The following is a 25,100-nucleotide window of genomic DNA, read 5'->3' as shown; positions in this document are numbered from 1 at the left end:
TCCGTTGCCATGAAACTTTATTGGCATTGAACGCACACACACCAGCCTTCTTGTTCACAGGCTCCCGTGCTCTCAGGTCAGGCGTGCCGGCTTGGAGCCCACACCCCTGGTCCCCACGACACAGCCTCCCTGCCATGGGAGGGGGACACGCGCTCCCTCCAGAAATGGATTAAGCAACCAGCACGTGAGCTCTATGCCCTGTTTACAAGGTCAGTAAGACCCCACGGCTCCTCCAGCCTTGGCCAGGCCAGGGTCTCCTTCCGACGGAATGTGCAGGGCCCACAGCCCAGCTCACGTCCTGACGTGGTCACCCTTCACGGACGGGACCCGGGCATCAAGTGACAGCCTGGCGTTCCCAGCCCCCTTCCTTTGGGACCTGGATGGTGACCCTGGCTTCATGGCTCCAGATGGAAGAGGACAGGGAAGGGTTCCGGGGAAGGCACTGAAACCCAGCTCCAGGCCAGGGAGGCCCCCCCTGCTTCCCCTTCTAGAGGGCCAGGGTCTGTGGACGAGGGGCTCAGGGCAGGGCCTCCGGCACCGAGGCGGGGCTCTGAGGATCGGAGCGTTCCCAGCCTGGTTGGGGAGGACGTTGGCGCTTTCGAGGGCCGGGGGTCTCCTGGCTCGGAGAGCCTGGCTTCGGCCTCTGCCCGAGCCAGCGGCTCATCTCTCTGGCAACAGCACGAAGAAGGCGGCCTTCAGGAAGCGGCCGAAGCTGCAGAGTGCGGCCACCAGCCAGTGTGAGCGGAAGCCGGGCTCGGTGCTGACCACACACTTGAGGACATCGGTCTGGGAGGGAAGAGGGCACAGTTAGAGGGCAGAGCACCTCACACGGGATGCCCACCAACACCCGCGAGGGGGTGCGCGAGGCCGTTAGGGAAGGCCCGTGGTCCACTCCGGACGGAAGAGCCGCGTGGGGCCGACCCGGCCACGAGAAGGGAAGGGAGGAGGTAGGTGGAGGCAGGGAGCGGCCGGCCGACGGGAGAAGCCTGCGGTGCCCACGTGAGGACTCCACCGCCAGCCCCGTGGCCACTACCTGCAGCCACGTCCCCGCAACCCCCGGCCTCCTTCCGCCTTGGCCCTGTGGAGCCTGGGGCGCCAGGAAACGCCAAACCCAGCTTCAGACTCTCCCTTAGAACAGGAGTGGACACAGCTTTCCAGAACCCCAGGGAACGGCCACTATTTCTTCCTATTCCTGCTAAGAAATGAAGTATTTTCTCTACAGTCCAGACTTGGACCGTGGTGGTCACGGCCTTGCTGGCTCCACGGAGAGGAAGCAGGAGGGACAGAGGCCCCGGGGTCCCTGCTGAGGGACACCCACAGCCACAAGTCACCCTGGAGGCGGTGTCCCTGCCCCTTCAGCTTCAGATGAGCCTCCGGCCCCAGAACCGCCCGACCTCGGCCTTCGGCTCCAACCTCGGCAGAGGGCTGAGCTCTGTCATCCACAGCCAGCTTCGCGCACCCTTGCTTGCCATCCATTTTACGGAGGAGAAAACTGAGATCTCCTGTGGGAGCCTGGCCAGGGCTGGGCGGGCGGCTGGGGCGCGGGGACTGATGGGTAGGACGCCTGCACGCATCCCTGCGGGCTGGGCCGATGTGCCCCACCTCTCCTGGACAGAGGGGTCACGGCTGCAGCCCAGCTTCTGCCCTGCGGGGGACTCCTGGACAGCAGGACTTTAGCCCTAGAGGTGGGGGGAGGCCCCGGCCTTGGAGGGAGCTGGGCCTCACCCCTGCCCCACCCAGCAACCCCTTCCCGGGACCTCAGGTGCCCCTCACCCATCCGCCGCGCCTCCGCAGCCAGGGCGCCAGGGTCTTGCGCACAAACTCCCCGAGGCAGTCGACGATAGCGTGGACCATGGCGGGCTGGGCCTGCCGCACACAGTCTACGGCCAGCCCCGCAGCCACTGAGTACAGGGACACCACCTTGCCCCACGTGATGCCTGCAGGGAGAGAGACAGACGCCGGTCAGCAGAAGGCCACCCAAACCCTGGCTCCAGTCCAGCCCTCGGGGTCGCGGGAAGGGCCTCTCTGAGCCACGCCCCCTGCCATCCTCCCACTGATGACCGGGGTGGGCACCCGGGGCGCCAGCCTCCACCCCACCTGGACAGGTGCCCTGCCAGCTGACCGCCAGGCACGAGCCCCAGCCACCCTCCATCACAGGTCAGTCCTGCCACCCTCACGGGTAGTTCTTAGTTGGAGATTCTCGAAGCCCCCGTTACCCGCCCGCACACCCGTGCCAGCGCCCGGGACAACCTCGCACGGCCCACCGTCTGCTGGAGGAGGCGGTACGACAGCAAGGCAGTTCGGTGAGGAGGAAACGGAGGCCAGGGGCGAGGGTGGCCAAGTGACCTTGAGCTGCACACCGTGTCCAGTGAGAGGCGTCAAGCCACACCTGCCCCGGGCGCGTCCGGTCTCCCGGACGGCCGTGTGAAGGCACCGGGACGTTCCCTACGTGAAGAAGCTGAGGCCCGCGAGGGGGGTGACCCTCCCCAGACCCAGAGCTCCTGAGCAGTGGCACCAAGATGGGGCCGCCCGGGAGGAAAAGGCCGATGAACGGAGTCTGAGAAAGAATGCCCGAAGTTCTAGGGTGTGGGCTTCCTTAACGTGTAAAGAGAGTTTGCAACTCAGCCAGAACAAAGAGAAACCTTTCAAAAGAAGCATGGACGCAGAATAAACGGCTGCTTCACGGAAGAAAAGATACAGATACATGAAACATCTGAAAAACGCCCACCTCACAAATAACCACAGAAAGGCCAACGGAAACAAGATATAGATTGCAATCTGTCAGATTAAAACTTTATTGTTTTTAAGTTTATTTATTTTGGGGGGGAGGGGCAGAGAGAGAGAGAGAGAGAGAGATTGAGAATCTCAAGCAGGCTCCACGCTGTCGGTGCAGAGCCCGACGTGCGTCTTGATCTCGTGACCGGGAGATCACAACCTGAGCGGGTGTCCGCAGTCGAATGCTTAACCAGCTGAGCCACCCAGCCTCCCCTCTTTCTTACCTCTCTTAATCTTCCTCCTCCCCGAACCCACCGTCCTTAATTCTCCGACTAACGAACACAAAGCACTTGGGAGAGCACTGCTGTAACATGCGGGGGGCACTTTATTTTCTGTGGCTGTATTACCGTTGTCATTGTAATTATAATTATTAGTCATTCCTCTTTGTACCAAAATTTCCTCATGCTCATTAAAATATCAGTTATAAAAGATACCATGAGAAAACATAGAATATGTCGAAGAATCTTTAAAACAGATTGTAGCAGGGGAGGATTATGGTTACCTGGATATAACCGAGGAAGCGTCATATGACCCAGGGGAAAAATAAGAACAATGGCCAGACAGCATCATCCCTTGGGATCTAGTGTGTCCCCTGTCCAGATTTATTGTAACACTGAACAGGTCTGAACAGTGACTCTGGAAGCTGAGGAGAGGGCGTGCTCTGTGCAGAGTCACAGGATATAGCCCCTAAAGCCAAGGACCGGGTAGATACCCCAGGCTGGAAACTCTGACAGCTTCAGACTTGTGCACCCAGCAAACTTCTGACCCATGGCATGGATTGGACCAGTCAGTAAGCAAACGGGAGGGCCCCGGGGTCCCAGAAACCAAGGCCCAGATACCAGCCCCGCCTCCCTGCCAGGCTACGAGAGTCACAGCCCTCCAGCCTCCCAACACGAGGGGCCCCTCTACAAGTAAAGATTCTTCACAAACAGCAAAAAACTACAATTACTCTGGTCTAGCGAGTACATGTGAGTACATTATCGACTCTCCTCTTTTGTCTTTTTAAGTTTACTTGTTTATTTTGGAAAGAGAAAGAAAGCGTGAGTGGGGGAGGGGAAGAAAGAGAGGAAGAGAGAGAGAATCCCAAGCAGGCTCCGCACCGTCAGCACAGAGCCTGATGCGGGGGTCGAGCTCATGAACCGTGAGACCGCGTGACCTGAGCCGAAATCAAGAGTCGGACGCTTAACTGACTGAGCCCCCCAGGCGCCCCTTTATTTCTTCATTTTTAAAGTAAACTCTAGCCCCAACACAGAGCTTGAACTCATGACTCCAAGGTCAAGAGCTGCACGTTCTACCGACTGAGCCACCCCCGCGCCCCTGTCAGATTAAACCCAGGTGAGTCTGCAGCTTGTCACCCTGACGGGAAAGACAGCCACCATCACGGCAGGAATTAGCCTGAGGACGCGGCATCTGCGGATGCTGGTGCTGCCGGGTCAACGCACCTTCGCGGAGCCGCCGGTGCAGACACCGGCTCCCACCCACCCTTGCTCGTCCGTGTTCGCGGCAGCCCTGCTCACAATCGCCGAAAGGTGGAAGCGACAAAAGAGCCATCAACTGTGAGCAGAAGAGCAAACTGTGGTCCGTCCGTGCCAGGGAACACGACAGCCACGAAAAGGGATGGGGCGTCGGGGAGCCTCGGAAACACGGAGCTCAGGGGAAGCCACAGACTCAAGAGGCCACGTACGCCGTATGAATCTGTTACGCACAGCGTCCAGAACAGGTAAATCCATGGAGACAGACGCAGGTCGGCGGTTGCTGGGGGCCGGGGGAGGGGCGGGGAGGGGGTGCTCAAGGGGTTCCAAGTGTCCTGGGCGATGAAAACAGAGGTGTTAGTTGCACACACTGTGAATGCGCTAACGGCCACTCGATTGTACGCTTTACAACGGTTAATTGTTCTGTAAGTTTCATCTCAATAAAGAGAAAAATTTTAAACCCCATAAATCGGACCACATCATTCCCCTGCGTAAAAACCTCTCATTACTGTTACTGTGCATCTCTTTCTAAAGAAATTCAAGTTACGGGGCCCCGTGGCCAGCTCCCAGCCTGTGGAGCGTGTGACTCTTGAGCTCAGGGGTGTGAGTTCGAGCCCCGCGCTGGGTGTAGAGATGACTTAAAAATAAATCCAAGTTTGGGGCGCCTGGGTGGCGCAGTCGGTTAAGCGTCCGACTTCAGCCAGGTCACGATCTCGCGGTCCGTGAGTTCGAGCCCCGTGTCAGGCTCTGGGCTGATGGCTCGGAGCCTGGAGCCTGTTTCCGATTCTGTGTCTCCCTCTCTCTCTGCCCCTCCCCCGTTCATGCTCTGTCTCTCTCTGTCCCAAAAAAAAAAAAAAAAAACCGTTGAAAAAAAAATAAATAAATAAATAAATCCAAGTCTGAAATCTCATGTGAGCCCCCACCCCCCTCTAGGCCCCATTCCCACCACCCCAGCCCCGCGTGTGCTCTTCCCGCCTCTTCCCTGCTGCCGGCAGTGCTCCCCAGCTCCACAGGCCAGGCCGTGAGGGCGCCAGCTCGTGGTGACAGCACTCCCCGCTATGCCCGTCCTGGTGGCAGGCTCTGTCCCGCTCACGTGGTGCCCTTGGCACCTGACAGGCACCCCTCCCTGCCGGGACGCAGGTGAAGGGACTGACATGCGAGGGTCGGGGTGACTGCCACGGGATGCAGGAGGTGAACACCACGTTCTGTGGTGCCACCACGTGGAGACAGGTGCTCACTGTGGCGAGCTCCACGTGATGGCTGTATTTTCAGGTCTGGAGAGAAAAGCCAGGGACGGTAATAAGTTACCATAAATTACAGTGGCACTTAATGCACTCACCGCCTCTGTCTCGCCCTAACACATTTTCATGCCCCCAAAGGACGCCCTCACCCACGGGCAGTCAGGCCCCTTCCCCACCCCTGCAGGCAGACCCGTCTTCTGCCTTGGCGGATCTCCCTGCTGTAGGTGTTCCCTGTGGAAGGGCTCACACACGACACTCCGTTCTGCGTCTGGCTGCTTGCACCGGGCACAATGTCCCCAAGGTTCATCCACGTGGTACCTGTCAGCATGTCTCCCTTTCTGTGGCCGAATGACGTTCCCCTGCGCAAAGAGACCACGTTCTGCTCATCCATCCATCAGATGACGAACGTCTGGGTTGCCTGTGAACAGCACTGCTCTGAACGTCTGTGTAGACGTGTGCTTCCATTTTTCACGGGTGGACGCCCAGGAGCAGGACCGGTGTGCCCCGCGGTAACTCCACTCGAGTTAAACCGCTAGAGAGGCCGACCGTCTTCCACGGCAGCCGAGCCACACTGGGGCCCCACCAGCAGCTAATGAGGCTTCAACTGTTCACGTCCCCACCGTGGCGTGTGCACCTGCCTCTGATCCCAGCCATCCTGGTGGGCGGGCGCTGGGGCCTCGCGGTGGTGGCTCTTCCCTGGTTGGCTGACGAGAGCACTTTTCATGGGCCATCTGTACATCTTCCTTGGAAAAGCGTCTACTCAGATTCTTCGCTTCTTTTAGGTTGGGTGGTCTTTTTAGTACTGTTTTCTAAGAGTTGGTTATCTTTTCTATTTTCTGATCTCTTTGTGGTAAAATATTTTGCTCTCGTCCTAAGAAGAAAAAACTGAAAACCCTGCCAACTTCTAACCAGGGAGAGAAAAACCAGTTTCTCCCCTGAAGGGAGCTGAGCAGACAAAGGGCAGGGACAGAGGCACGGCCACCCAGGGGATGCCTCCACAGGTCCTGCCCTGCAGTCCTCAAGCTGCCCCATCCGGGGCCACAGCCCTGACTGGGCCTGCACCCCAGGGGGGCCTGCCAAGGGGAGGAGGGGGTGCGAGATGCAGCGGGAGGGTCCGTGTGAGCAAGGAGGGGCCGCGGGAAGACGGACGGGGCTGGCGAGCACCTCAAGGCTGGACCTCACGGCTGGGGCCGACCCAGTGGCGAAAGGGCCTAAGGACCCGAGACGTAGGATGGACAAGGGACCAAGGGGAAGCCTTGGGCGGCAAGCGGGGTGGTGGGAGGAGCACCCACAGCTGGTAAGGGGGTGGCCGGAGAGCCAGGCAGCAGCAGAGGGCCGGCCCTGCAACCCCACCTCCGTGCAGCCCTGCTCTTTTCAGGTGGCTCGGAGGTTCAGAGAAGCTAAGAAACCAGTTGCAGTTCACGGAGCCGCAGCCGATGAGGGGCAGCAGCCGCAGAGCCCACAGGGGCGGGTCCGTGTGGAGGCTGCCCCCAGAAGGGGACGGGGCCGGCGGGGGCCAGGGCCGAACGTGCTTGAACACGAGGGGGTATATTCTGCCCCAGTCTCCAGTGAAAACCACAAGACTAACTGACCTCTGCAAGCAGATCGAGCCTCCGGGCTTCTGTGCCCGTTCTTCCCTGCCCCTCCCCTGTCCTCGTGGTCCCAGTCGTTCCGAACACCTCCCTGAGCAAGGCTGGGCAGGTGGAGTGGTCCCTCTGTCCCCTGTCCCCTGCCCACATAGCAGCCACCACCCAGGAGCCTAGCCCAGCCTTCCCGCTCAGACCCACAGCCAGCAGCAGACCAGAGCCGCATTCTCAGAGATAAGCCTTCCTTTTAAAGCCAGACCTCGGCTCATAAACCAGCCGCCCGCCAGCCTGGAGTCAGACACAGGCGGCCACCCACGCGCCAGCCATCAGGCCCAGGACACAGGAGCCCAGGGAGGGGGAGGGGGATCCTCAGCCCAGGATGTCCCCTGGGCCCCGCCTCCTTCCTGGGCCCCACCTGCTCCCTTCTCCACAACGTGCCCTCCCAGCCCACCCCTGCAGGTTGCCACAGCCCAGCACCGCCCTCCCCCCGCCCCGCCCCAGGTCAGGACAGTTAGAACATTCTGAAGGAAATTGGGCCTCCCACCAGCCCACCCAGGCACCTGCCTCATGACATCCTAGCCTTACTGACTCCTATCTGGGAGGTCAGTGCTGACCTGGTGGTGGCCCTGGAGGAAGCTAGATTCTACGGTTGGCTGTCCCATGTCCCTGGCCGTCCTGCGTCCCTGGCTGTCCCATGTCCCTGACCATCCGTGGCTGTCCCATGTCCCTGGCCGTCCCGCGTCCCTGGCTGTCCTGTGTCCCTGGCCGTCCCACATCCCTGGCTGTCCCGCGTTCCTAGCTGTCCCTGGCTGTCCCACGTTCCTAGGCTGTCCCATGTCCCTGGCCGTCCCATGTCCCTGGCCATCCCTGGCTGTCCTGCATCCCCACTGCACTGGCCACAACTGAGGGAAGCCTAGCACAGCAAGCGCCACTGTGCCCGCCAGGAGCTGGTAGAGCCTCCTTGGGGGAGGATACCGGAAGTCGACGTGTGGTCACCCCAGAGGGTGGGGTCAGCTGGGCTAGGGGTTCATCTCTGATGGGATGAAGCAGCCCTCTGCTTTATCTCTCTGTCTCTTTTCCCTGCAGGGTGTGGGCTGCATCTGCGGGTGGTGGGGACCGTGGCTCCCCCCGCAGCCTCCACCCTAAAGCCCTGCTCTGCTGCTGTCCCAACCATCCCATGGATGAGGAAACCCAGGCCAAGGTCACATAGCTGGTCAGCAAGAGAGCCAGGACCGCCTCCCAGAGGAGGGTGCGAGGCCTCCCTGCTGCCTGGGGCCCTTCCTCCTGCAGCGGAATGCCTTCCAGAAAGCCCCAGAGGGAGGGTGGCCCTCTCCACTAGCCACATGACCGCTCACCTCACTCCCCACTCCAGCTGGGATGCAGCCTCTGGAACACTCTGGCTCCGAGGCCCCCAAGCTTTCCCCCGCCAAGGGCCAGGGCAGGCTGTCCCGTCATCGGGGGTCCCCTGGCCCCGGTGCCAGGGAAACACCCACGGGATGTGCTAAGGCAGGAGGTGCTGGTTGGGGCTGGGGCTCTGGTTACCTAGACGCACAGCCTGGCACCTGTTATACAAGGATACAGGGACGGACTCACAGAGTGTGGGTGCCAGGACAGGACGTGGTGTCACAGGTGGGGATATGAGGTCCGTGGACGCCAGGGAGCCCAGCAGGTTCCAAGGAGAGGACATGGGGACAGGAGAAGGTTTAGGGGGACGAGCCCCATCGCCTCCAGTGAGTCTGGGGGTAGCAGCAGGAGCTGAACTCAGAGGTGAGGGCACAGAGAGGAGGTGGCAGGAGCACACGTCACCTGCGCACAGCTGGGGCACCAGGAGATGCCCAGGGGAGTGCGGGACAGCCAGCTGAGACAGGTGTGGTGCTCTTCCCCAGAGACTGCCCAGGGAGCCTCTGCTCCGGGGCTCCTGCCCTCATGGATCTTCCCTCCACGTGGGGCCGCCCTGCAAGGCGCCTTTGACCAACACAATCCAGCAGAGTGACACCGTACCTGCAGAGGCTGCATCCCGAGAGCCTGGCAGTCCCACCCGGGACGCTGGGGACACTCCCCCTGGGGACCCGGTACCACGCCGTGAGAAGCCCACAGGCCACACGCAGGACACGCTGCCCCCCCTCTAAGTCAACGGTCAGCACCGACTGGCAATCTGGGACACGCGGCCCAGACGAGACTTCGGGCCGCTGCCACCCCAGCCGATGCCCAGTCAGAGCCTCGTAGAGGCCTGGCACCAGCTGCCCAGCAGGCCCACCATCCTCACAACCGGGGGAGGCACTGCACGTCACCGTTCGAGTCAAGGTTCTGGGCTCTTTTGTGCAGCAAGAAAGTACACGTGACCACCAGGTGGCTCCAGGGCTGTGGGGGCCGCTTCCTGCAGGCCCCAGTGCTGAAGGCCCTGCCCCCGGCCCACCCCAGCCCTGTGGGCGCCCTGGGGGAGGGGGTACCCAGGCCTACCTGCGGAGAAGATTTGTGCTGCCACGGCCAGGAAGGCGTCGGTCACCACTGTCTCAGACTGCAGGGAGATGTTCAGCTGACGAGCCACGTTGCGGTAGATACTGGGCCGGATCAGCTCCAGCTCATCTCCTGTGCAGTCACACAGCGGGGTCAGAGGTGGTCCGTGCCTGCACGACCCTCGTCCCACCGTCACACGGGCCTGGGACCAGCCCACTCCTCACGGCCCGCAGCTGGCACCGAACATGCCTGATCCCCGACTGGATTCAGCCTGTCAGATTCCCACCCTGACTCGACCCCACCATGGCCCCTGGGAACAGGAGACCAAGGAGGTACACTGGGAACCCCCAGACCTACCTCCGCGTCCCGCCCCTCCGACAAGCCAGCCACCCCCCACTCCCACCCAGGGCCAAGCCTGCTGGGCCGGTGTGGTGGGAATCCCAAGGAGGAACAAGGGCCGTGCCTGATGGGTGACTCATGGCTCACAGTGAGCTGCCCGGGCGGCAGGCGTACTGGGCAGGCAGCCAGAGCCCGACACGGGCAGGGGCTGTGCCAACGACCCCACGCAGGTGGGCCCCTGGCTGCTGCCTCCGAGGGGCATCCTCGCTCAGGCCCTGCTCTGTGAACCGAGAAGCTGAGCCATTGCCCCAAGCCACCGACACCGCCCAGGCTCAAACCTGGGCTCCTGGTGCCAAGCGGGTGTGTCTGGACGGGCGGCCACGTTGGGCAGAGAAAATGCCCTCTCAGCAGCCCTGCCCGCGGCCTGCGCTCGCTGCAGCGCCCCTGGCAGTGACGTGCTGGGAATCCCACACGGCCCTCCCACCGGTGTCCCCAGCCCAGGCACTTCTGCAGCCAAGGCCAACGGGGAAATGCCGGGGACTGGCCAGCACGGGGCGACAGGGGTGTCTGCGTCATTCCCGAGGCCAGCTGCACTCCATCTAACGAACTAAGATCTAGATGCAGAGCACAAACCGGCGAGGCTGGCGGGCAGCTGGAGGAGGTGGCATGGAAATCCCCAGGGCCGGCCTGGCCGTTCCCACACAGACCTCAGGGCCGCTGGGGACCGGCCCCAAGACACTGACCACGGGGACGCGACCCATTCTTCTTCCTGTGTGCCGTTGCCCCGGGAGCTAGGCGACTGTGCCGAGGAGGGGCTGAGGGGCGTGCTGGGGGGCAGGGAGGCAGCGCCGGCCGTGAAGGGGCTGGTGCGGAGCGGCACCAAGAGCAGATCGCAGCAAACAGACATGAAGGAGAGCACCCTGGGGGGCCAGGCCATCTCCCTCCTTGGCCACCCGGCAGGGCTGAGTCCCAGCCACCGGACATAGCCTGGTGCCGGGGAAGGGCCTCGAAGGCCCTGCTCCTGAGATGGCTGGTGCTGGGCACCCAGGCCCAGGCCGGAAATGCCGGGGCTCTCAGGATGGGACACAGAGGACTGAGGGCACAGGAACCAGCCTGGTCAGACTGGGAGAGGCCGAAGCAAAGTTCTTCAGACAAGTTCAGACAATAGGCACTCTGGGCCCAGGGCAGAGGCAGCGCCCAGCTCCCGCTCACAGACAAGGAGACAGAGGCTGGAGGCTGGGGGGCTGCAGGGCAGGCCGGGACGGAGGCAAGACTTCCTTCTGGCTCCCCCAGGGAGGCCAAGGAACCACCTTCTCCAGGTTCCTCTAGAATGCTCCACCAGCGTCATCCCCACAGGCCAGCTGAAGAAACGGCTGTGGGTGGCTGACCTCATGGGAGTCTAGGCCCTCTGGACCCCTGCCTGGTTCCCCAAACCCCACTGGCTCTCCCCTCCCCCGAGGCCCCGGTGGGCTACCACCCTTCCTGGCAGCCTTGTCTGACGCCCCAGGGAATCTGTGTGTCTCCCCACAGCCCAGGTCTACACAGCTCTGCTCGGAGTCCACACAAAACAGGGACAAGCAGACACCGGTGTCAGCCGGAGAAGAGGCAGTGTCCTCTCACACAGCACGTCCCCGCGAGCCTGGACCCACACTCTGCGCGCAGAGCCGCACCATCAGGCCTCCGTCCCCTCCCCATGTGCCCCCCGCCAGCAACCAGTAAGCGAGCTCAGTCCCTGGGGGAAGTACACTGAATCAGCTGGGCTGGTCCCCCTCTGGGGTGTAGACCCTGGAGAAGGTGGAAACAGTTATTGGGCTGCGTGTGACCGCGCCCCCCCCCCCATAAGTGCCCCCAGGTGTCTATACACACGGGCTGGCCCCTTGGTGGCTCTGAGCCTCTGAGCCTCTTTTGCAGGGAGCCCTACCAGGCCTCCACATCAAGGGGAAAGAGCAGCGGGGATTTCAGGCAGCAACCCCAAAGACCTACTTTCCAAAACAAACATCGGGACACGTGGTCCCACAAAGGATTTCTGTGCCCAGCTCAGTACAAGGGTCACTCTGGAAGTTTAGCCACCAAAACACTGTTGTTTCCCAGAGATTTCTAGTCTTTGTGAACAGAATGTCTCAGATCTGGGCGGAGCTGGCATGCCGGGGAGCTCTGCAGCGGGTGGGCCGGAGAGCCCAGGGGCTAAAGAGGGGAGTGTGGGTGGGCCCGCCTAGCGAAGCAAGGCTATTCCTGCCCTCCTCCTCCTCCCCCCCTCCCGGCCCGCCTCCTGTCCGCCCCCAAGGGAAACTTCGGCCTAGCAGCGCAGGGCTTCTCCCGGACACCCCTTGGCCTAGCAACGGGGGTCGCCCCCTGGGCACCCCTCGGCCCAGAATTGGGGGGCTTCTCCCGGGCACCCTCGGCCCAGCAACGGGGGTCGCCCCCGAGAGACACCCCTCGGGCCAGCAGCGGGGGGCTTCTCCCGGGCACCCGCCCGCCCCGGCCCGCACTCACCTAGGCGCAGCAGCACCGCGCACACCTCCGCCAGGCGGCCTCCGGGGGCGGGAGCGGCGCGTTCGGGCGCGTTCCAGGCGAGGCCGGCGCGCAGCAGTCGCGCATGCACGAACTCCCGGCCGAGCGCCTTGGCCTGGGCCACCAGCTCCTTGTCGGTGGGCGAGCGGTCAAAGGCGTCCATGATCTCGGCGGCGAAGACCGAGGAGCGCCGCAGCACCTCCATGGCGGGGACGCGGGCCAGGGGCGCGGCACCTGCGGGGAGCCCGGCTCAGCGCCCCGGCCCGGCCGGCGGCGGGGAGGGCGCGCGGGGAGGGGGCGCGCGGGGAGGGGGCGCAGCGGGGAGGGGCTGGAGGGGCGCGGCCGGCCGCGAGGGGCCGTTCGTTCTGGTGAAGGGGGGAGGGACAAATCTTTGAAATCACGGTGCCACGCTCTTTGAGATTCCGGGTTCCATCACCAGGCTCCCCAGGGTGCCCGCGCCAGAAGGACCGCTGCGAGGTGGCGATGCGCCCCTGGGGCCCCGCCTCGGAGGCGCGGCGTCCCCCGCGCCCGTCCCCGGCCGTCGCCCCGCTCACCTCCCCCGCGGCATGGCGCGGGCGCGGGGCCGGGGAGGGGGCTCTGGCCTCAGCGTTTGCGGGCCGCGGGCCCCGCCGGCCTCGGTCGTTCCCCCCGCAGCGGCGGGGACGCGCGCCCGCCCCTCGCCCCGCAGGTCCGCGCTCCCGGGGGCGCACGGCGCGGCTCTCCGCCGGCGAGAGGCGAGGCTTGGGGCTTCGCCTTCTAAGGAAAAGGCAGCCCCCGGGGCGGAGCCGCGGCCCGGCCTCCCCGCCGCCTCCCGGCTTAAGGAGGACCGAGCGAGTTCGCCGCCACCGGCGCCACCGGGCAGGACCTGGAGCTGCGGCCCCCGCGCGGGCCCCTGGCTTCGCACCCAATGCGTTTTCTTACTGGTTCCCAGACGTTCTCCATGTGCCCCGGGGACGTGCCCCTGGTCTGACACGTGGCCTTGCGCTGTAGATAGACGCTTGGCCGCGTAGCGCATTGAAGACCCTACAAAAATCTTGTGGCGCTGGGGGGGGGGGGGGGGGGGGGGGGGTTGCTGTTGCTTACAAGGAACTGGAGTGATTCTCAGCCAAGTCCAGTTTGTCTTTCTCTCTCTCTTTTTTTTTTTTATTAAAAAATGTTTTTAACTTTATTTGTTTATCTTGAGAGAGAGCGTGAGCGGGGGAGGGACAGAGAGAGAGAGAGAGAGAGAGAGAGAGAGAATCCCAAGCAGGCTCCTGGCTCCTCGCTTTCAGTGCAGAGCCTGATGCGGGGGTGGAACTCACCAAAGGGTGAGATCATGACCTGAGCGAAGCCAGGAGTCCCACGCTTAACCCAAGGAGCCATCCAGGCGCCCCTGTCTTTTCTCGGAAGGTTGGTGTTTTTTCATTAGGATAGTCTCCTACGTTTCCTTTTCATAGCACAAATGTTTTACCGGTGACATCGATGGATCACAGATCAATTCTTGTGAAGGGCGTCCTAGGGACCAGACAGAGCTCTTTTTCGTATTTTCATATGAATATCCAGTTGACCCAACATCATTTCCTGAAAAGACCATCCTTTTCCTCTTGAATTGGACAAGAGCCCCCATCATAAATCAAGTGATGGTGTATGTGATGACCTGTTCTAGATGCTCTTACGTCCCACTGGTCAATTCCTCTATCCTTGAACCAACACCACACAGTTCAAACAACAAGATTAACCAACCTGCCCTAATGCACATACATACAGCACGTCATCCAACAGCTGTAGAATACATGTTTCTAACACATGCACATGGAATGTTAATCAAAATAGACCACATCCTGGGCCATAAAACCTCAACAAATTTCAAAGGATTGAAAGCATGCAAGTGTGTCCTCTTTGAATTAAATTAAAACTCAGTGTCAACAAAACAATTAGAAAGCCTCCAAGTGCTTGGTATTTAAACCTTACACTTCTAGATAATTAAGGATCTAATGGTAAATCACAAGGGAAACTGTAAAATATTTTGAAGTGAAAATATGACCTGTCAAACACTGAGGGGTGCAGGTACAGCAGTGCTTGGAGGAAAACTTGTAGCTTTAGGAGAAAGGTGGAAAATTAATGCCCTAAGTTCCAAGTCAAGAAGCTAGTAAAAGAACAACAAATTAAACCCAGAGGTGAGAGGAAATAGCAAAAACTATGGCAAAACTTAATGAAATAAAGCAAAAATTAGAGAAAATCAACAAAGCCAACTGTTGGTTCTTCGAAGAGATTAATAGAATTGATAAACCCCTGGAAATGTTGGGTAAGAAAAAGAAAACAGAAATTCCAGTATCAGGAATGAAAAAGAGGACATAACCAGATACTACAAACGTTAAAAGGATAATAAGGGGACCCTGGCTGGCTCAGTCAGTGGATCACACAACTCTTGCTCTCAGGGTTTGAGCCCCACACGGGTGTAGAAATTACTTTAAAATAAAATCTTTAAAAAAAAAAAAAAAAAGGGGATGATAAGAGAATAGTATGAACAACTCCAAGACAGTAAATTTGAAATTTACATGAAGCACAATTTACCAAAACTGACATTAGAAGAAATAGAAAATCTGGATAGTCCTATACCAATTAAATAAAATTAATCCATAATTTAAAATATTCCCCAAAAGAAAATCTAATTCAGATGGTTTCTTTTTTTTTTAGTTAATTAATTAATTTATTTATTTATTTATTTATTTATTTATTTATTATTGAGAGAGAGCACAACTGGGGGAGAGGTAGAGAGAGGGACAGATAGCATCCCAAGCAGGCTCTGTGATGGCAGCACAGAGCCCCATGAGGGGCTTGAGCTCACGAACCATGAGATCATAACCAGAGCTGAAGTGGGACGCTTTACTGACTGAGCCAGGTGCCCCATTTTTCTTTTTTTTAATTCAGATGGTTTCATTGGGGGAATTCCTCTAAACAGTTGAGGAAATATCACCAACCTTACACAAACCTTTCCAGAGACTAAAAAGTGAGCAAATACTTCCCACCTCATTTTGCAAGGCCAACAAAGCATTGATACCCAAACGTATGTAGAACATTACAAGAATCGAGGAAAGCTATCGAACCTCTGCTGCCTTGGCTTCTCCATCTATAGAACAGTTACCTACCTTGTGTGGTTGTCAAGAGGCCTGGACTAGTGAATCCACGTAAAAACTTGCTTGTCACGTAGAAAAGCTACAGGGCTCTCAAATGTGAGTGTGCATTTTAATGACCTCTTCAGTGTAGGGTCTGGAGTGTCAGGACAGAGTCTGCCCTGGCATTTCTGCAGAGCACTCGGGTTTGGGACCTCCCTGTGTTTTAAAGATGGGAATATGGAATATGGATGCTCAGAACGGAAAGGGATTTACCCACGGTATCTCCGCAAGACTGTGCATAATCAGATTGTGAACTTTGGGGTCCACCCCTGGGGCCCCTGGAATGTACTTCTGGCAGAGGGAAAACCTATGTCTGCACATAGGAGACAGGGATGCCCCCCCCTCCTGCCACCTTCCCCCCACGTGGCCTCAGGAAACTTTCGGCCCCACTCACAGCCTCCTATAGAACGTGAGATCCCATTCTCTGCTTCCTTCCTCCTGGGGAGCATGGACGGGTGCAGAAAGACTTCCTAGGCCCCCACGTGGAAGTGACAAATCACTGGACATAACTGACAGATGTCTATGTTTAGCACAGTCCCTTCAGTCCAGGAGATGCCATGCCTGGATCCAGCCATGCCTAAAACCAGTGGACTCCTCCCTGGACCTTTTATAGCAGATCAAAGCCATGTCTCAGGATGTTCAGTACAGAATATTGATAACAGTGAGGGACTGGAAATGCCCCCAAAGGCTTATTAAGAGAGAAGGTTTTTGGTTTGTTTGTTTTTTTAATTTTTTTTTAACGTTTATTCATTTTTGAGACAGAGAGAGACAGAGCATGAATGGGGGAAGGTCAGAGAGAGAGGGAGACACAGAATCCGAAGCAGGCTCCAGGCTCCGAGCCGTCAGCACAGAGCCCGACGTGGGGCTCGAACTCACGGACCACGAGATCGTGCCCTGAGCCAAAGTCGGACGCCCAACCGACTGAGCCACCCAGGCGCCCCTAAGAGAGAAGGTTAAAGCAGTCCTGAGTAGTTAGAGCACAAACCCTTATCCAGACCTTAAAAAGGCTGGCTCCTGGAGGCACCTGGGTGGCTAAATCGGTTGAGAGTCTGACTTCGGCTGAGGTCATGATCTCGTGGTCCGTGAGTTCGAGCCCCACGTCGGGCTCTGTGCTGACGGCTCGGAGCCTGGAGCCTGCTTTGGATTCTGTGTCTCCCTCTCTCTCTGCCCCTTCCCTGCTCATGCTCTGTCTCTCAAAAATGAATAAATGTTAAAAAAAAAATCTTTTTTTAAAAAGGCTGGATCATGCTGGAATTAGTTGAGGCCTTCTTGTCCCTCGAGGCCTGGAGGAAGCTGGCCTTGTCCACCCAGTCCTGGTCGTAGTTCCCCATGAGTGCTCCGACACTCCGCCGTCACCTTCGGCCCCGATTCTCTGCCTCTGGAGAACGTATTGCTTCTGACCCTCTGTCTGCCCTGGTGTTGACCAAGTGTGGACCTTGGTGCCTGGTTGGCAAGGAGCCTTCTGCGGCCCCAGACTGGCCTGAGCATAGGGGGACTTTTGGTTCGTGCGACTAAAATGTCCAGGGAGGGGTCCACTGGTTTCAGGCATGGCTGGATCCCGAAGGAGTCTCTCCTTCTGCCTGTGGGTCTGTCTGTGCTCCTTCGTGGTGGCTTCACTCTCAGGCAGGCTGTCCCTGAGTGACTGCACTCACCTCAGCAATGCAGGCTTTCCCAGAGGGAAAAAACCCAGTCTTTCCAGGATGCCCTGGGGCCAGCAGCTTTTGTCACAGCCCCTCCCTGAACCAGCTGTGGCTGGAGACCGGGAAGGTGCCACGGTGTCAGGTCTGATTATATACGTGGCCCTGGATGGGGTGCAGGGGCCTGTCAGTGCCACCAGGCAGCAAGGATAAGAGTGGAGCTCATGACCAGGAGAGGGATCCTGGCTTTCCATAAAATCCTGCTCAAGGCTTTTGTGGGGGTCACGATTTGGGGAGCAGGGGGTCCACAACCCAGTGATGCCAGGTTTGAAAGGTGAGTGGTCATGCTAGCACAGACATGGACCAGGGTCCCTGCCTGGTCCCCTATAGCCATGCAACGGGGAAGGCACACAGGCCACTGTCCTGTCCCGCAGAGCCAATGCCCGGGCCTCCAGAAACCCGTCTACACTAGCACGGCCACCTGCAGAGCCTGTGTGGGCCTCTCCCCGGGCCCAGCCCTGGAGGAGACTGAGCAGCTGGAGTCTGCAGGGATGTGGACGGTCACGGATGTGTGGATGGGCATGGAAGTGGCGGCACGGGGCTGCATACGTGGGGCTCACGTGAGGCCTCGTGGGCAGGACTGGCTGTGGCCGAGAAGGCCACGTGAGGTTCCTGTGGGACTCTGATCTTCTGGACCCCGTCCAGGCCTTCCAGGACATCATGGGGCTGCTTGTCTAAGGTGGGGGCCTGCATGTTGCATTAAGTCGTTGCTGAACTCCTCCTGTGTGCAGGCTGGGGACACGTGCCCGCTGTCCGGGGACCCATGACCCATGGGTGGGTGGGGCTTCACCAAGCCTCTTCATTCTCCTTTCAGAAGACACCCTAAGGGAGCTGCTTCTGCCTCCGTTGCTGTAAGCACCCTGACCCAGGCCAGCGCCCCTCTCTTCCGGAATGCCTGCCTCTCAGCCGCACCTCTCTAGGCTACCCTGTGCGTGGGGAGTGCCTTTTCAAACCCAACCATTTTCATTAGTGCCCGGCACCCCGGCACCTGCTTTTACCCTCCCCAACCTCCGAGGCTTCCTCTCCCCTCCCTCTGCCTTGCTCTCAGCTCCAGCCACCCATCTCCTTGTAGATCATCAAAACCGCTCGGCACACTTGTGCCTCAGGGCCTTTGCACTTGCTGTGCCTTCTTCTCTATTATCTTCACGGCTCTGCTCACGTAACATTTCATCAGAGATGCCCACTCCTGCATCCTGACTCTCCCGCCACTCCCATTACCATCTTCCTCGCTCTCACAACCTCTGTGCAAAGCAGGTCCCTACAGGGGTAGCCCAGGACAAGGTGGCCCAGGAGGACACGAGCTGGAGTCCCCGAGAGGTGTGACACAGCCTGCCGCTCACATACCCGAGTCTGCCCTCTCGGAAGTCCAAAGCACCACTGACGGTAGATATCCTTATTGGGTATCACTTTGTGTATGATCTACGGGGCACGGCGCACCGTCCTTCCGGGTACCTCAGGGCTCCCCTCCTCCTCTGGCTCAGGTGTTCATCAGGTGCTTTGCTCCTCCTGGACGCAGGGGCAGAGGTCTGTGCGGAGCACTGGTGTGGACTGAGCCGAGAGTGGGGGGTGCTGCGACTCTGGCCCTCCATCCCTGTCGGCGGATCCCCTGGAGCTCTGTTGTTTGGGTCACGCCAAGGCCTTCTTCCCCCTTTTCTCTTGAGGTCCAAGATGCGCACCTCGTGGGTGGTGATGGGACACCCTCAAGGTTCTCTGACAGGAAACGAACTGATGTACCTGACCTACTGGAAGGAGGTCAGGAGCCTCAGAGAAGACGGACGAGGGGAAACGGCCCCCCAGGCACCAGCCTCTCTGCAGGGAGTTCCGCACGGGGCCACTGCACCAAGCCAGGCTGGTGGAAACTGGAGCAGAGAAGGAGCCAGAGGATCCTGACCAGAAATGCACAGCATCCTTGAACCCTGGAGACGTTTAAAGAGTCCCGGAGAAGATTGGGGCGCCTGGGTGGCTCAGTCGGTTAAGCGTCCTACTTCGGCTCAGGTCATGATCTCACGGTCCGTGAGTTCGAGCCCCGCATCGGGCTCTGTGCTGACAGCTCAGAGCCTGGGGCCTGTTTCAGATTCTGTGTCTCCCTCTCTCTCTCTGACCCTCCCCCATTCATGCTCTGTCTCTCTCTGTCTCAAAAACAAATAAACGTTAAAAAAAAAAAAAATTAAAAAAAAAAAAAAAGAGTCCCAGAGGCAGAAGCTGATAAAGTGGCCACGTGGACATCAATCTGGAAACACTTGTGGCTTGGCCCAGGCTCTGGGATGAGGTCCCTGCCCTGCTGCCAGATGGGAACACCCCAGGAGGGGCCCTTGCGGGTGCTGAGCGAGGTCTGAAGGGGCTGGTTCCCCGGGGGCGTCTCCCCACCCCACCCCACCCCAGGGACAAAGCAGGGCAGCGCGGTGCAGGGCGGAGCCGTAATGTGGGCGGGGCCCCAGGTAGCCCCGCGGGGCGGAGCCGTGGTGTGGGCGGGGCCCCCAGGTAGTACCCCAGGGCAGGTGATCCTCACTACCCCTTCAGGAAGGCCGCGTGGGCAGAAGCTGCCCGGGTGGGCGTCCACTCCCCGCTCTTCCATAGCGATGCTGCAGTAATAGGAGGGCTTGTGGGACAGAGGCGGCACCTGGAAGCTTCCTGGGGCTGAGGCCTGGGGAGGCTGTGAGCCCCGCTCTGGCCCCTCCCTGTTTTTCTCTAGTAGCTCATTCTTCTTCCGGAGGGATCAAAGCCCGGACAGAAGGGATTTGTATACACTGGGGTAAGTGCTGGATAAACACCCAGGGGGCAGAGACGGGGGTGGGGGGTGGGGTGGGGGGAGGGGGTTCTACACGCCTGACCCTGTGCCCCCTCCCCCACAGCACAAATGGAAGGGTGGGCTCCAGCCTTGGGAGGCAGCCTCAGGGTGGCGGGCTCAGCCGGACCAGCTGCATCCGCCCGCAGGGCCGTTGCCCCTCTGCCAGCCCCTCCGCTGCTTAATTATAAAGTATTTGGGGGCACCTGGCTGGCTCAGTCAGTTAAGCATCCGACTTCCGCTCAGGTCATGATCTCAGGGTTGGAGGGTTCGAGCCTGGCGTCGGGCTCTGTGCTGACAGCTCAGAGCCTGGAGCCTGCTTCAGATCCTGTGTCGCCCCCTCTCTGCGCCTCCCCTGCTCGTGCGCTCTCTCTCTCCCTCTCTCTCTCTCCCTGTCTCCAAAATGAATAAACATAAAAAGTTTTTTAAATGCGAACATTGTCAAGCAGCCAGGTGAAGAGCCCAGTAAATGTGCCCGCTGCCGACAGAACGGAGCAACTTTGCACCAGCTGTGAGCCATCCGGGCTCTTGTCATTTCCCAGGCACAGAATCAGCCCTTTTCTTTCAGGTATTTATTTTTTCTCCTTGGCTTGTCCATATTCTTTGTATATTCTGGGTATTAATCTTTCGTCTGTTTTATATAAATGTTGCAAATACCTGCCCGCTCCCCCAGGCTGCCGCCCTTCCCCGGGGCCTTTGTTGGGGCAGGGCCGCCCACCCCGCTGTCTTACACCTGCTGCCAGGCTCTGTTCCTGCCCTTCTGGTGGTGTTTAAAATCCAGTTTTGTGGGGCCCCTGGGTGGCTCAGTCAGTTGAGCTCTGACTTCCTCCGCTCAGGTCACGATCTCATGGTTCATGGATACGAGCCCCACCAGGGCTCAGCACTGACAGCCGGTAGTCTGCTTGGGATTCTCTCTCTCTTCCTCTCTCTCAGCCTCTCCCTGACTCGTGGCTTTTCTCTCTCAAAATAAAGAAATAAACTTAAGAAAGAGAGAGGTTCTCTCTCTAACAAAAAGCGCCAGTTTTGTGGATGTTAGTAAGAAAGATGTTCTTTTTCTTGGTCTTCTCCAACCTGGGCTGGAGGTTCGTCCAACACTTCCTGCCGAAGAGGCTGGTGTTTTCCAGGACTTTGAAAGTCAAAGCTGAACCTGAGTCCAAGTCTGGACTCCCCGTGGACGGGCCCTGCCTCAATTCCTCGTGCTCCTAGCTACTTCATGTATGTGTTCACATCTGGCACGGTGAATTCGACTTTCATGCATTCTTTTTGCATTTATTGTGCACTTCAACGAAAATCACGCACGTCCATGATTTAAAGAACTCAGTAGCTTTACGAGATTTTCGGTGAAAAGCAGCTGTCCCCAGGGCCTCCTCCCCAGACACACCATCTCCAACCCTCCCTGCGAGGCACGCCTCTGGGCAGCTCTGAGGTCTCTGTCAGAGATGTGCCCACTCACTCGCTGCCTTGGAAGGTGAGGAATCAGCCCCCCCAGCCCCACACCTACTTCCTGGCTGCCCTACCTTCCCGTTTTCCCTCTCTGGGACTGGGTGAGGTTTGTGTCTGTGCCATAGGGCAGAGCCACGCTCACAGCCCTGGCGTCCCGGCGGTGGCCCCGCAGTGCACACTCTTGGTCTGTGACTGCCCAGTTCCAGTCGTTTCCAATCTTGCCCCAAAGGAAGATAACCCAGAGCTCTGGGGCCCCTCGTCGCTGGTCCAGCCTGCCACTCCCCAGTGACACCATCAGGAAAACAACATTCTGGATCAGTCCGATGGATTCATGTGAAGAAACCCAGGCCACCCCGATCCTATAGTGTTGTCTGAGCTCAGAGCTTGGCGGGGATTCCCCCGGGAGAGCTACAGGGCCTTCTCGGGCTCACCCCTCGCCCCTGCCTTCCATGTCCCCAATATGGTCACATCACAGGTTCACCTTGCACATGGCTTGTGAGCAGCCATTCTGATTCACAGGCTTCCCTGCCTGGAGTTAAGGACTGCCTCCCCTCCTACTGCTTCTGTGTGCCTGGTACTAACAGTTGACGGACCCTTTGTGGTCCTGTCATCGTTATCAGTCATTGTCCTAAGTGCATCTGTCCTGTCCTGTCCTGGAGGCCCCCCTCTGTGTTCTTCCCCCATGTGCGTGGGTCTCACCCCTGTGCAGGTGATGCCAATGGCCTGGGGCCTTCCCAGTGTCCCCTCCCCCGCCCCCGTCCATATTGTCTGCTCCCTCTCTGTGTCTTTGGTTCTGGCTTCTGGAAGAGTTCCTTAATTTTATCTTCACGCGTTTCTATTCCAATGCTTCTTTCTTATTCTTTGATCATTGCCTTGACAAAGTTTCCTGTTCTCGGTGTTATGGACACAGTATCTTCTCTTTCTGAGGATTATAACTTTAAGGGACTTTTTGGTGGGAGGCCTCTTATTTTGCCCCCTCTCCCCCACACTTCTGTATGATTTAGTCCTCCCCTTTCGTGAGGGAGGTGCTCCTTGGCTGTCCTTCCACGTGGACAGGAGGTCCAGCAGCTCCTTGTGGGTGTCCAACCAAGTCTGGTAGCTGGCCTGCTTCTGTCCTGGGAACCCTAAAACGAGGTCCTTTTCCTGGGCAGTCCGGCTTCTCCTGAGAAGGTTCGCCAGGTCTCCTGCTTGGGGTGAGGGGGGGCAGCATCCCGGAGCAGCGTTCGTGAAGGGAACCAGGGTCTGCAGGCTGGGAGACGGCCCCTCCTTGACACCCCTCCCCTGGGCCTCACCGCCCTCGACATCCCCACAGCTGGAATGCCTCAGACCCAGTTTCTTCCGAGGACAGAGTCTGATCTGGTTTTGTCCTGGGGGCAGGAGGCTTGGGCAAGGCCACCCAGCCTGGCTGCGGGACGTGGGTGAGGGACGTGGGGGTCAGGCCCTGCTGCCTTCCCTGGCAGGGACTGGGCTGTGACACTCAGACACCCTCGGGGTCAGCGTGAGCTCCATCGATTTCACAGTCCCTGCCTGTGTGCGTCGGGGTGGGTACAGGCCCTGGACCCCAGATGTCTGGCGGGGCCACGAGACTTGCCTCGGCCTATGAAACGTGAGTAGGGTGACGAGGGCCATGAGTGAGCAGAAGCTTGAAGAGCCAGGACGCGTTTCTGCCTCCTGACTCGGCCACAGGCTCTGCCCCAGAGAAGGCTGCCCCTCCCCCTGACTCCTGGAACGCAGCAGGAACAGGAGTGTGTGTGGGCGGGGCTGCAGGGAGGAGCCAATGCGTGTGGGCGGGGCTGCAGGGAGGAGCCAATGCGTGTGGGCGGGGCTGCAGGGAGGGGCCAATGCGTGTGGGCGGGGCTGCAGGGAGGGGCCAATGTGTGTGGGCGGGGCTGCAGGGAGGGGCCAATGCGTGTGGGCGGGGCTGCAGGGAGGGGCCAATGTGTGTGGGCGGGGCTGCAGGGAGGGGCCAATGTGTGTGGGCGGGGCTATAGGGAGGGGCCAATGTGTGTGGGCGGGGCTATAGGGAGGAGCCAGGGGGCACAGGGTGCCTGCAGGAGAGAGACAACTTGGCTGCCGCCAGGGGCTGTGATTCAAGGGCTGCTCCTTACTGGGAGTCACTGCCGGGAGCTGACAGCTACATGTGCCGAGTCACACACCACCTTCCATCTTTCTTTGCATTACAGTGTGGTGGAAAGCAGTCAAATCTCTCATCTACTGTTGCCTTCTCTGCCTTCTCTGCAGTTCTCTTTGTTTTTGAGGGTTTTCCCTATTGTACAGTTCTTTCACTGCCATGTTAGAAGGGCGTGGGGAGGAGATGTGACTGATGAGCCTTTTTCTTTTTAACGTTTATTCATTTTTTGAGAGACAGAGAGAGACAGAGCGTGAGCAGGGAAGGGGCGGAGAGAGAAGGAGACACAGAATCTGAAGCAGGTTCCAGGCTCTGAACCGACAGCATGGAGCCCCTCGCGGGGCTCCAACTCACAAACTGTGAGATCATGACCTGAGCCGAAGTCAGACGCTTAACCGACTGAGCCACTCAGGCGCCCCATGTTGAGCCATTTTAAACTGGGATTGTGGTTGCCTGCTTTCCAGCGGTACAGTCAACACTTATCCGACTTCCCAACACGTTTCGCTGACCTCTGTGCAATTCTGCTACTTGTGTCCTGTGCCTCTTTATCGTTGTTCTGGGCGACGCCGTCCGATCCTTCTTTCCGACTCCTGGGTCCCTGTGTGTTTGAAGATGCCTGTGACTCCACTCGGAACACAAGTAGACAGCACTCCACGGTCTCTGTGCATATCCATTGTCCTCCCTCCCGTAATCCTCCTCCCTGCTCCGTCCCTTCCTCCTCTCCTTTATTAATCTTCATTAATCTTCCGGGGCTCCTAACAAAGCAGCACAAACCTGACCTAGAACAGTAGACAGGCTCTTTCACAGTCTGGAGGCCAGGAGGCCAGAACCCCAGGTGTGGGCAGAGCTGGCTCCCTCAGAGGCTCTCGGGGAGGGTCTGTCCTTGCCTCTGTCCTCACTGTGTTGCCCTCTCCCTGTGTGTTTGCGTCCAAATCTTCCCATCCAAAGGCCCCTACTCCAGCATGACCTCATCTGAACTTGACGTCCTCTGCAAGGACTCCCTGTCCAAACAAGCTTCCATTCACAGGGACAGGGGTAGGACTCGACATGTCTCTCTGGGTGATGCCATTCAACCCTCTCAGCTTTTTTTTTTTTAATTTTTTAACATTTATTTATTATTGAGAGACAGAGAGACACAGAGCGTGAGCAGGGGAGGGGCAGAGAGAGGGAGACACAGAAACTGAAGTAGGCTCCAGGCTCCGAGCTGTCAACACAGAGCCCGACACGGGGCTCAAACCCACGAACTGTGAGATCATGACCTGAGCCGGAGTCGGACGCCTAACCGACTGAGCCACCCAGGCGCCTCAACCCTCTCAGTTTTTAAGACTTGTTTTTATCCTTAGAATTCTAAAACTAACTACAACGTGTTAGGTCAAGACTTTATTTCCTCTTCTAACCGAAAACCCACATTTCTCTTCACTTTTGGGGAAATTTTGCCTACTGTGTGTCTCTGCATATGTATGTGGTCTGAGTGGTTGCGGGTCTGTGTTTGCCCCTGCCTGCCTGTCTGT

At 58.8% G+C, this 25,100-nt stretch overlaps 1 protein-coding gene across 1 annotated transcript; it reads right to left on the bottom strand.

Moving 5' to 3' along the window:
* On the bottom strand, window positions 1-13,050 carry BOK (BCL2 family apoptosis regulator BOK). Its single transcript, XM_042950848.1, has 5 exons — window positions 12,936-13,050; window positions 12,364-12,615; window positions 9,535-9,663; window positions 1,774-1,937; window positions 1-786 (listed from the first exon to the last, which is right to left on the bottom strand). The coding sequence occupies exons 2-5, from the start codon at window positions 12,584-12,586 to the stop codon at window positions 661-663; spliced, it is 642 nt and encodes a 213-aa protein (XP_042806782.1). The 5' UTR covers window positions 12,587-12,615; window positions 12,936-13,050; the 3' UTR covers window positions 1-660.
* Between the last annotated feature and the right edge of the window lie 12,050 nt (window positions 13,051-25,100).

Source organism: Panthera leo, chromosome C1 (assembly GCF_018350215.1).
Source record: "Panthera leo isolate Ple1 chromosome C1, P.leo_Ple1_pat1.1, whole genome shotgun sequence".
Classification (NCBI taxonomy): domain Eukaryota; kingdom Metazoa; phylum Chordata; class Mammalia; order Carnivora; family Felidae; genus Panthera; species Panthera leo.
Note: the sequence above shows the minus strand (reverse complement) of the source record. Positions and strands in the feature narration are given on the sequence as shown.

Bases quoted from the DNA above. Each gene is read 5' to 3' on its own strand.
- BOK (XM_042950848.1), bottom strand. From the start codon at position 12,586: ATGGAGGTGCTGCGGCGCTCCTCGGTCTTCGCCGCCGAGATCATGGAC. The intron at 9,664-12,363 runs GTGAGTGCGGGC...GTGACTGCACAG, and splicing joins CGCGGTGCTGCTGCGCCTAG to GAGATGAGCTGGAGCTGATC. The intron at 1,938-9,534 runs GTAGGCCTGGGT...CTCTCCCTGCAG, and splicing joins AGCACAAATCTTCTCCGCAG to GCATCACGTGGGGCAAGGTG.